This window comes from Onychomys torridus, chromosome 10 (assembly GCF_903995425.1).
Source record: "Onychomys torridus chromosome 10, mOncTor1.1, whole genome shotgun sequence".
In the NCBI taxonomy this organism is placed as follows: Eukaryota; Metazoa; Chordata; class Mammalia; order Rodentia; family Cricetidae; genus Onychomys; species Onychomys torridus.
The window spans coordinates 64,586,018-64,598,794 of record NC_050452.1 but is presented as its reverse complement, the minus strand read 5'-3'; the positions used below and the strand labels follow the sequence as shown (position 1 = coordinate 64,598,794).

The 12,777-nt window shown below is 40.3% G+C and overlaps 1 protein-coding gene across 11 annotated transcripts in view; it reads right to left on the bottom strand.

The window, feature by feature from the left end:
• Positions 1–12,777, bottom strand: part of Ldb2 (LIM domain binding 2) — a 345,603-nt gene that overhangs the window by 53,358 nt on the left and 279,468 nt on the right. For all 11 annotated transcript variants that reach the window (XM_036201312.1, XM_036201318.1, XM_036201308.1 and 8 more), the window contains exons 4-5: positions 6,014–6,136; positions 3,728–3,811 (exon numbers count right to left, since the gene is read on the bottom strand). In XM_036201312.1, the coding sequence (XP_036057205.1) occupies positions 3,728–3,811; positions 6,014–6,136 (207 nt within the window). The remainder of the gene's footprint in view (positions 1–3,727; positions 3,812–6,013; positions 6,137–12,777) is intronic.

Here is a 12,777-nt window from a genome sequence, read left to right as displayed (position 1 = left end):
GTATGAAAGCAGAAATTATGCATATGAATGCATCCAGAATCAGAAAATACACAAAAGAAATATATCTTAGTTAAGATTCAAGATAATAATTGCCTGAACATCCTATCAAGTATAATATTTGAAACACAAAATGTATATCATAGCTGCTAAGAAAACCAGGCCAAAGGAAATAGACAAAATAATTACTCACTTAAAAAATAATCTTTTTTCAGAGTGGAAAGAATGCAGTCCAAAAATAATTAAGGGGGGGGGGGAGATGATATTTAGTGTAAACATTTATAATAAGAAAGAGCAAACAGAAATGCTAGCAAATAAAAATTTGACATGGAAAATTCAGAGTCGGTCTCTAAGTGGGAATTTTGCACATTAGAGAAAGCTAGAGGTTCCTTTTATTTATTTATTTTTTTTAATACAATACACCCCACTCTGCTGCTCAGTTTCCATGGTGAAAATCTAGGAGTGACTCTGAAAATTAATCATACAGGTTTTTTTTTTTTGGTGTGTGTGTGTGTGTCATTGAAAAATCAAATCTATCGTTTAACAAACCATCTGCTAACCATTCATTCAAGAGACATTTCCTTGGAACTTGGGAGTTTTCACATTACTTACACCATGGAGCAAGAGATAAAAGAGTAAAGCAATGCTTTGTATATGGGACCTGCCAAGAATCCAGCAAGGGATCATGTGCTGAGGACTCCAGGAATGCCAATGGAGAGATCCTCATGGGAAGTGTTGGAAGAATACATCCTGAAAGAAGAGAAGGGTCTGGCCTGGGGGACTTAGACAGGGAGAGAAGGGCAGAAAGTGTGTGATAGGCAGTGAGCCAGACCATGTAGAGGCCCGGAAAGAAGAAAGCATGACCAATTTGTTGATACTTCTGATGGCTTCCGTGCTCCAGCGGCTGGCTGCATCTCTCTTCCTATCAGTCCCATTGTCCATTCCTACCTGCACAGTGGCAGAGCTGTGCCGTGAAACACTGGGATGCTTCAGCGGGCTGCCTCAGTTCAACTACCTAGTTCGGCCATTTGGTATGAAAAGCTGGGTGACTACTTCACTTATGTATCCTGTCCATAGCTCATTTTCTCCTGAGGATGGTGACCATGGACAGGGCTCTTGTGAAACTTCTAGACTTCTAGGTTGGGAGCTGTGTGGCACAGGGTCTGGTACACTGCCAGCACCCCACTGAAGTGGTACCCTAGAGCACCCCTCACCCCCAAACGTTGCTGCATTCACAGTCAGGAAAGAGAGTTAGCCCCTCTTCCACCTTCATAGTCTTCATGGGCTAAAAGTGCAGGGCTGTAGAATGTGGTGAACAGGAGGGGCCTTGACTACACATTGAAAGCTAAATCATTTCCATATAATTGGGAGATGTGGGGGAGGAGAGTTAGGAGGGAATTTTGGCCTTTGTTAATCTATATCCAAAGCAGCTAACAGATGTCACCAAGAGTCTGTCTGAGGTCTCACCAAAGGATTAGTCACAGAGTCTGGAATAGGCTCCAGGGTCCCTGATCCCCATGCAGGCAAGCTAAGGACATGGAATGGAATATAGTCTTTCTAAGAGGGGACATCTATAGTTTCTTCTGGTCCCTGATGAGAGATAATGCAGGGGTGAAGGGCAGCTATGTGGGGTCTGTGTATAGGACTATAACAAACTCACGGTCCACAGATACAGCTACCCATCATAGAGCCTACCAAACTCAAGCAGAGCTGGTTCTGAATGCAGAGTTCAAAGGTTTTGAACAGCTCCAGGTGCTCTGGCTGGGACATACATGCTTCCTACCTTTCTGGGCAGATTTTGTGTTTCCTCTGAGCAGACACAGTGTTTCAGGACTGTTAGGACTATGAGGGTGATGGATGAGTTGCTGGAGAGCCCAATTGATTCTGGCTTTTGCCAGGTCTGGTTTTGGTTCCAAGGCCTCTAGGCTGTGGAGAGGATATTCTCTCTCAACCCAGAACCAGGATTCAGCCAGAACTTCTCATCACTAAACAGTTCTCCCAGCCCAGTAGCCAGGTTGGACGAGACCCACCCTGTCACCCCTCCTAGTTCCTCACTGGGACTGGTGACCATGAAACCTGCTAAATGCTCAGATGGCGTACCTATGTCCCGTCCTCTGGTATACATTCTCTTTTTCCACAGAGTGGAAACTTCTGCCCTTTCCTTTGATTTTCTTTTTCTATCTTTGCCTACTCCACTCATGGATCACCTTTCACACAAAGCCTTCTTCAGAATGATTTCTCTCCCTAAGGTATTTTGGTTTTCTTCTGGAAACTTGCATCATAGTGTTTACCACTCTGCGGTGTCTTCTTTTTATGAGTCTCATCCCTTAGGGATGCATTTCTTACTGGCAAGGTATTGGCTTTGTCCTTTGTACTTTCAGGGTCTAGAAATGTGTGAGCGAAATGGAACACTACTCCACCACATAGAAGAGGGAGCCTGGCCAAAACCTATTGCATTTCAGCAGGTGCAAGGCTTGTACACAAAGCATGGTGGATACCAAACAGAACCCATGGGCCCAGAGTACATTGGCAGCTAGAGAGTCCAAAGCATCCCAGTGCTGGGAAGGGAACCCTGGTGAGTCAAATTGCTGCACAGTGAGGAGATAATGTATCAGGGGCAAAGTGGCCACCACTTTCTCAGGATTCTGGAGTACAATGCTCATTTTGTGAATGAAACCAGATATGCCACCAGTGACTGTTGGAATTCTATATTAAACTGATGTGATCACTGTAACTCTTTCAGGACAAATAGGGAGGCTCCTAGTATTGTATAGGCAAGACATGTTGTCTAAAACACTTAACATTTAAATATAAAAACAATTTATATTACGACAAAAAACAAATACCCGAACAAATGCCATGTTAAATAAAGAATTTATAAGGCCTAGAAATAAATACCTGCATTACAGCACTGAATCGAATTTCTCCACATGACTCTATAGCCATGGCTACTTGCTTCAAGTGGCACACTGATTCTCTTAGGAGGAGCTGAGTCCAGGGTGATCCCACAGAGGCAGTGAACTCAGTGCCACCTTAGAAAGTGGACACATGTGCAGAATGAGTACTGCCAGAACATTTATGGGAGAAGGACATGGCTTCCTTTGAGTAATTAACTCCAAGGGTTACAACTGTATGGGCAAACTCAACCCTACCTAAGTGCAGGTTTGATGCTTTGTGAAGTATTATTAGTTAAGCCACAATTTCTACTACTACTACTACTACTATACTACTACTACTACTACTACTACTACTACTACTACTACTACTATACACACACATACACACACACACACACACACCACAGAGATGGGGGAACACAGAATATACATTTGTGCTATGTATACCTGGTTTTACTAATTAATTAATTAACTAATTATTAGCACTTGGAATTGAATCCAGGGCCCCTCATATGCTAGGAAAACGCTCTACCATTGAACTATACACACAGGTCTTTTACTATGATTTTTATTTTAATTTGAGATAGAATATCATTAAGCTCCCCAAAACAGCCTTGAGCTTTCTCTATAGCCCATGCAGCCTTGAACTTACCATCCTCCTGCCTCTGCCTCCTAAGTAGCTGGGATTATGGCCTGTGTTACCCAGCCTAGCTTGTATATACTTCATTCAACTCTTTGGTTTAGGATACATTAAACAACAAACAGACAAACACAAAAACTCCAGTTCTTTTCCCAAATTCAACAAAGGAATAGAATCATTCAATCAGTCTTACCCTGAGGTAGTTGAGGGTGAAGTTTGTTAGACCCATCCTGGTGATATTTTTGGACAGCTGATCCAGGACCTGAGGATCTTGTGCCTAAACAAGAGAGGGAAATGACATATTTCACTTCTATGAGATGGTCTCATGAAAACGTTAGACTATGTTGCCGCTGCTGAGACATGCATTCTTGACACTGTTGATATTTCTTGGAGGGACAGATTGCTGGAGACAATTTAATTTACATTTGGAAGTCACTTGCATCTAGTCCTCAAGAACAATTTGAGATAATTTCTGCAAGATTGGGAAGCCAAAGTGCCTCAGATGTGCATTGGATCCAGGAGAAAAAGATGTTGCTTTCTCTGTGAGAGACCCTGGCCCTGTGTCTTCAGATGGGAAAACACTGAGCTCTGCTGGAAGAACTCTAGCCTGAACCAGAGAAAGAGATGCCTCTGAACTTGGCAAAGATATGCTTGTTCCCTGCTGAGATAGGGTGTAGGACACATTCAAAAACTTGCAGCTACCACAAAAATATATAATAATTCAATCCAATTATATGTGTGTAGAGTCCATCTCCACTCTTGTATGTGGAGAAAGAGAACTTTAGCTTTCTTCCCCACTTGGTTAAAATCAATGTCCTCAATACTTTCCATCCTATGGGATGAAAAGGGTAGGAACCACATTTCTCAAAGTATCATGGGATGTAAAATGCCACAGATGACCCCAAATGTTATATGTGACCAGCCCCCCAACAAAAAAATTCCTTCTGCACTGCATTTGAAAGTGAGTTACTTGGTTGATCCTCCTCATTCTGCTTCTAGCTCATCAAATTGGTGCCATGCATAGGGAGAGCTAAGTAAACAGCCTTCTCTCCATGTTTGTGCTCATGTGACCACATCAGGTATAACTCATAGAACCTAGTTTTGTCTGTGTTTTTTATTCAGTGATAGTGTCATTCTTATTGGTAATCATAGATTAAAAATATAGATGAAAATGACCATGCAGTAACAGTTTCCAGTCAGTTTTGAAATAGAGTCTTTATGGACATTGAGCCTCCATGGGAAGACTTATGTAGACCCATTAAATTGTGCCATGGCTAACAACAAGCAGCTTGAATTGTGATTGGACAGCACCCAATGGTGGAAGGATGTTGTTCCACTATTTCTGCTGCTGCTGAGAACAGATCACCCACACCTACAGAAGTCCTACTATGCTCCAAGCATCATTCTGAGTGCTTTGCAGTCATTAACTCTTGCCGGTTCTCCAAGGCATACTCACAACCACACCAGTGTATAGATGGGGGACTAGAAGTCCAGAGACATCATATCAATTGTCCAAAGGCACTCATGAATAGGAATAGAATCTCATGAGTTCTCAATGTATGGCCTCAGCTCTCATCTACACCCTTCTGATGCCTTTTGGTGTATTTTGAGAAAAAAAAAATGGATAAACCAGACTTCTTCCAGAAGAGTGGAAGGTATGAAACTGGCTTTAAAAGTTCTGAAGGTCTTGAAACATGGTAAATCTAAAGAAGTGGAAATAGGTGTGCTACAGAAGAAGGTCTGGGCTCACCAAAAAGGGCAGAGACGGGGTTAATAGTTAGGAAAAAGAAGGGTGAGATCAGAGGTCTAGAGAGACAACATGAGGTCCAAAGGCTGGGTGACAGAGTTTTGAACTCAGAACCAGGTAAGTTACAATCTTTGCTTTGCCATATTTGGATTGAAAGACACTGGGCTTTCTCCTTCCTTACTTTGGAAATAAAAATAATAATAAGTCAAACCTAGAGTGACAGTTGTAAATTACATTTTCAGCAAAAGTCCTGGTTTAGTAAATTCTATAAATGGTATCTGAAGTTATTTTGTTCTCTTTTGATTTCTCAGGGCCAAGAATAAATCTGGCTCATGAAGTCTGATTCTGTTGCATCCCCCTGCCCCCATTCCAGCCAAGCATCATAGTTAGGAAGAGCCAATAGATCCTGAGTACAGGATCACATTCTCATTACGGGTAACAGGTTCATGCAACCAGGTAGAAAAGTATCTTGTATAGAGCCACTGCAACTGGAGAAAATAGAAACCATTCATAAAGGGAAACCCACTATCATATAAGAACCTCTTACATGTGTGGAAACAAAGAAGGCAAATAAAAGCTTGTGCATTCAAATAGTTGAGAGGAAGACTCAATACTTAGAACTAATTGTCTGATAATAGCAGGACTTTGTTCAGACAGAACTGGGTTTCCTTGCTGAGTAAGATGCAGTGGCAATAAGAAGAAAGGACAGAAAATAGAAATGATATTACTTACGTGCATGGCTAGTATGCTTCTGGGGACCAGCTCCCTGTACTGTCTAATGGTAAAGTGCCATGTTTTTATTCTCATGAGGTCATCAAACGTGAACTCTAAGATCAGCCTGCCTTCTGTGCATACCTGGGGGTAACAAACAACACATTCATTTGCTATGCAGTTCATATAAGCAATGGTTTGTAACTCACATCAACTACTCAATATAGTGTCCGTTGAGGTCCTTGGGCAGTGTCTCCATGGTACACAGGGACAAGTATCAGCTCTAGGGTCAGAATCAACAGGTTTAGGAGATTGTTCAGTTGCTTGCTAGCCACAAGTACCAGACACTCTATTACCAATGAAACTACATGCTTCTAATTTTTCATCTGCAAACATGGGGCCCAAATCCATCTTCCAGTGACTTTAGTTCAAAACCAACTGGTACACAGTTTGGTTTTCTCACCACCTTTCATTGTGATGATCATCTTCTCATGGGTGATTTGTTTGTTGATTTATTTTACATCCTGACCATAGTTTTCCCTCCCTCCTTCCCCCCATTGCCTTCTTCCCTCCCCTCTGTGCCTCCCCAATCCACTCCTCCTCTGATTTTTGTTTAGAAAGGGGAAGGTCTCCCATGGGTATCACAAAGCATGGCATATCAAGTTGCAGCAAGACTAAACACCTCCCCTTGTATTAGGCTGGCAAGGCAACCAAGAGCCAGTCAAAGCATTGGGGACAGCCCCTGCTCCTACTGCTAGGAGGTCGACAAGTAGACTAAGCTACACAACTGCCACATATATGTAGAGGACCTAGGTCAGCCCCATGCAGGCTTCCTAGTTACTGGTTCAGACTCTGTGAGTTCCTATGAATCCACATTAGCTGATTCTGTGGGTTTTCTTGTGATATCCTTGACCCCTCTGGCTCTTACAATCCTTCCTCCCTCTCTTTAGCAGGAGTCCCCAAGTTCAGCCTAATATTTGGCCATGGATCTCTGCATCTGTTTCCATCAGTTACTGGATGAAAGCTCTGATGACAATTGAGATATTCACCCATCTGATCACAGGAGATGGCAGTAGATACACTATTGCTTTACTGGGGTCTTCTTGTAGATTCATGGGAGTTTCCTTTGCATTAGGTTTCAACCTGACCTTGATATACCCCCCCAAATCCTTGGTTGCTCTAATTTGGGAGAAAGTTTCTCATAAGATAACTCATGCTCAAGTGTGAGTTACTACAAAGTTACCCATTAGGAATGCATCTTCATTTCCAAAGAGGAACTCCAAGGGGTAGTATTCAATACAATGCACCTATATCAGTCACTGATGCCTGGAAAATACAGGGTTTAAGAAAATACACTAATCACATCAACAGTGGCAAGTCCTATTTATATTACATGAATGGATGGCTAGTCTCTTACCTTCCAAGAATATATGGGATTAATAAAACATAACAGAATGCCAGAGTGTCCCTCTTCCCTTATAATCAATGACAAAGGCATTTTTAACTTTTCATATTCATATTATTCTTAGCACAATGACTTTGAAAAGAAGAAAATAATACAAAGCAACACACACTATTGTCCTGTTTCAACTATGAGACAGTAAGTGGGGGATAACACAAATAGTTACAACTAGTCAATACATAGTTAATAATAACAACCCATATTAGTTTGGGGGAAGGAGTACCATAGCGCATGGAGGCTTTGAAAACAGATGTTACTAGATTTGAATTCTGATTCTACTTTTCTCATTCAAGAACTCAGGGAAAATCAAATGTGCCCCATACCATCCAGTTTCCTTATCAACAGAACAGAGACAGTAACATCATTAGAAAGAGTTATTGAACAAACACATTTTAAGGAATTCTATACATAGAGTCCTGGCTACTGTGCCTGGTACAAGTATAATGGTGGTAAGATGTATGTGAGCAGATAAAATAAACAGAACCAAAGAGAACAGAGAATTCAATCCTGGTCGCCATGCTGTACACAGCCTGAGTTGTAGATCACAAGAAGTATCTCCAGGGATTTATTGGGAATTCGTGGGGACTAAGCTTCTAGACTCCATCCATTCTCTCTTTTTTAATATGCTGAGTCTCTAATCAGACTTTCTGGGAGAAAGATTTCCTAGGTAACACAAATATGCAAACTTCTGAAAGAATATATAAAAAGTAATCTGTAAAGCTATAGTCCAGGAAGATGTGGTTAATAGTTCATATCAAACTTTTATGAGAAATGGCTAATCACTCTCCTCTTGGGATAATACAATTTAGGAAATTCTGACTATCATAAGCAATAGTTGGGGGCTTTCCATGTACTCTGATTAGAGGAGATAGTTTCTTTACACAAACCAAAACTTTTCTGGGAGAATTACCATGGAGAGTTCAATAGGGCTTTGCTCAAAAGAGATGTATTTGCCATATTTGTTTTATCAAAGATCTCTGGGACACAGTGAGATAATTATCGATAATCTGGGTGAAGACCTCTACCTCAGATCCAATTAGCAGAACTTGTGAGTAATTTCTGACATGTGGGCACCCTGCCCTGAAACCCGGAGAGGGCTTGTCTGCTGAGCCTGGCGTCTTAACCATGAGTGTTATATGAGTAGAAATGGAGATATTGTCAGTGTTCCCAAACTGTTCTTCCAAGCACATCTTAAGCACTGGAATTAATTTATCAATGTTTTCAAACAAGTATCATAAAGATTAAACCAACTAACTCTTTACCCCCACCATCAGGGTGTTAATTTTATAGAGGTCACCTGCAGAGACAACTTTCACAGAAGGGAGGTTGTGAGAGTCAACTATCAGTGGGAAAACATACTTATGGGCTATACTCTTTTTTTAAAGAGATGGTAGTATTGGATAGTCAAACAAATATTAATCCGGTTAAATGTCAGGGTTATTCTTAGTATTGTTGTTATTGTTATTACCATCTAATCTGTTTTCTGTCTGCAAAGCACAGGGTCAGGGAAGATAAACGCTCTGGTTTGCTTCTACCAGAACCAAGTTTCATGATGACAAGATAAGCCTAGAGTCCTGATGGACTGCTTAATTTGATCATCTATAGGGCCAAGGTCAGCTGTGTCTTCTGTTCACTCAGACGTAGCAAACTAGTTGGGCCTTCTTTTGCAGACAAACTGTCTCAGGTCTACAAAGTGGAAAATTCCCACAAGTCTTGGGCTCCCTTCGTAGTCAGATGGGTCCACTTTATCCAGGGCACACTATGAGTAAAGTGGGAACCCTTGAAATTGTACCTTAGTTCACTACAATAGATTCTTATTAAAGGGAACTAAATGACTTCCAAAAGTGAAAGACAGAGGAGAGTTTTGGTCATTGCTCCTTTTTCGAAGTGTTATTATGTACAGCACCATCCTAAGACTCAGGGAGATCCCCTCTCTTCTCTGATGGAAGCTAAAGAAACCAAAGGCTTCGAGGATTGTGTTCTATGCATCTATTAGGAAGCATAACAGAGCTACATATGAAGGAATGTATGTCTCCTTTGTTAGGAAATATAAAAAATAAGCATAGCTAATAAAATGGAAGTAATGTTTTTCTCACTTCAAAAAATATCTGTATATGCTTATTAATGAATACAGTTAATGCAGCTTTTATCTAACGTTGGCCTTAAACACACACACACACACACACAAAAAAAAAAACAAAAAACAACAACAACAAAAAAAAACCCCTGCCTTTCTGTTGGAATTCAAAAATCAAAAGGGTCCCCAATTAAGAAAACATTTTCTGTTGTGCTGAATTCATGTTACCGTACTGTGAGCTCTGACATTTTGTTTCTGTGGTAACCAAAATCAGCTGATTAGTTGGCATGGCAACAGAAAAGATGTAATCCCAGCAGACACACTCTAATCAATGCCCCCAGCACAGATGGTCTCCGGAGGATCAACAAGAAAGAGGCTGGCAGGCATTCAGTCGATCACGTGCTAGCTTGAGACTAGGCCAGAACAAGAAAAGTAAAAAAGAACATTTCTCAAACTACCCAGTAGCTTTTTAACCCTTTGCATGCTCTTACTAATGAAGTAATATTGGCCATGCTGTTGTATGATTCAACGGTTCCCACAAAGCTTCTGTGAGATAACGTGTGCATTTTTTCTTAAAGGTAATAATGTTTAGTTTTCTATCTTTACATGTAAATGGCTTGGGTGGAATAGAGAATTTAGAATACTATTTTAAAAAGCTCTCTGAATTTTACCTTGAGATATCACATATATGTGTATGAAGGAGATATGATCCTTAACATGGAGAGGAGAAATTATATACTATAACGTGATACACAAGGTAAGAATGGGGAAACAATTGTCAAAAATCCTAGTGAGTAGCATTTGATTAGAGGAAGCTTAGCCAATATCCTTCCAGGTTATGCTTGGTAGTAAATAATATCATAATAAATAATTTAGAAGAGAAAAAATCCATAAAACCACGGTTGCAGAAGTGAGAAAGGTATCCAGTGGTGTCTATAACTATTGTTTTAATTTGCAAAATTCAAGAACGTAGCATCTACAGTGCCTTTCTCAGCATCCTTTTCACATCCTTGAATATAACTCAAGAGTCTTCGACTCTGAAAGGCTCCCGGCATGCTCTTCTGATTACTAAGCCTTGTTTTCTATTTGATTTGAAATTGAAAACATAAAAGAAAGTCTTTATTATGTGCATTTAAAAATTCCAATTACATATTTATCCTTAATCTATAATGTTCCTGGTATCAGGAAATTACAAAATGCTCACTGTACCCCTGAGGGATAGTTAATATCTGTGTTGATTAGGACCGTGGCTGATTTCTGATTCACTAGTTGACCAAATTTTCATAAAAGCAACTCAGTGCCATTGGGTCAATGCTATTTGGGGAGAAATTGTTTAGTGATAGTCTAAATTAGAACAATGTGAGCTGCCGACATATAATGTGCTCAATAATACCAGGACTAAGACCCAAATGTCAGCAGCAATTTTAGAATCCCCTTTCTTTGTGGTACCAAGAAGTCATTGTTTGTTTAAAATAGCCATAGTGTTTTATTGCCCGAAACAGAATTATTTTTAATTAACATAGGGAAAATTAGGAAGATTCTTAGAGTAGTATAGCAAACATCCAGGGGTGGAGAGAGGGAGGGGGTAAGAGGAAGGAAGGGATGGACAAAGGGAGAGAAAGAAAAGAAAAATGAATCCTTTGAATCACATCAAATTTCCTAAAAATAAATGTGCATAATTAGCATCTGGATTAAGTTCCTATAATGGAACTGCATGTCCTAGAAAGAGATGTATTTCATCAGAGTACTGAAATATTCATTACAGGAATAGGCAAATAATACTGCCTGCCCTGGAGCAGAATGACATGGGTGGTCCAAGTAATTCATGCTCTCAGAGCCAAGGAGCTGTGTTCAGGTCTTCCTAGTGATTGCCTTGTTTTCTTGGAAAGAAAAAACCCACTGGACTCCTGGGAACACTCCAGAAAGAGAATGCAGCCAAGAGGAAAACCTCTGTGTCTTAACTAGAATGAAAATAGCACTTTGTGGGGCTTCATGGATTCCCCAGAAAAGAAAGATTGGTCCAACCCAAGTCTGAAATATTCCTTACTACAGCATCAGAGCATCTCACTGTGTTCATTTGTGAGTTATAACCTGACCTGGGAAAGAAAGAAATTGACTAAACATATAAAAAGGCTCCCACAAGATGCTTTTTAAAATTTTCAATGGCTGAAGAATTAAGCCCAGTTTCTGAATGATGGAAAAGTTTTATTTTAATTATCATGTTTTGTTTCTCTTGAAGCATAAGGAGGGAGTATGTTTTATTTGAATCAGCTAAAAGCATTAACATTTGAGAGGGGAGGGGGGCTCTACACTTTCTGCACTCAGAATTTGCAACCATAGAAGGGAATGGGTATGTTCATCTTATCTGCATGGTTATGAAAATGTCCTATATCTTCACAATGAGGTAAGTCATGGGCAGATTAGACCTTCATCTCAATGGCCATTTCGTTCCATAAGCAAAACTCTTTCCAACCCAGACTTCAGCATTCTCATGAAGCACTTCTCCAAAAGATTCCTTTCCACTCTGTTTAAGTGTTAGGCAGAGAAAAGCCCCAGCCCTTGCCGTGTTAAAAATGCCTGTTGTCAAAACAAGATGCTATGGAGTCAATGGCATTCTATGGCTTGCCTTTGCATTGCATAACCATATCCTGTGCCTTTGTTTCACACACCATCATGGGCACTGAGAAAGACTGAAATACACTAGTGTGGTGCATGACACTAATATGAAACATTGAATTATTATTCTTGAAGAAAAATTGCCCAAGCTTCACATTTCCAGTTTTACAGCTTGATTTTTGGTAATTAACCCTGATAATCCAACACCTTTTAACTAGAAAGGGCTGTCAGATATCTGTGTTTTGTTATAAGGAGATAGTTGCTATCATTAATATCACAAAATAGATTCATGCAGAATTTTAGTCCATATTAAATGAGTAAGTTCTCATTAAAGCAAAATTCTGTGGGGCTGAAGAGACAGCTCACTGGCAGAACATGCGTTCAGCATATGCAAGGCTCTGAGTGTGAGCCTCAGCACATCAAAAATAAATAAACAATAAACTGTCATTTACTAGATCCTGTGACTATTTGGTTATTACTATTTTTTCCCACTTGAAAGGGGACATACAGGGATCATGTGCTAATACTACCCAGTAGTTCTCAGTGAGGGGGATATTCCACATGCTGGTATTCTAGCCATGACAGAGAATACTGGTGCAAAACAGGATGGTGTTGAGTCTATGCTGCTTC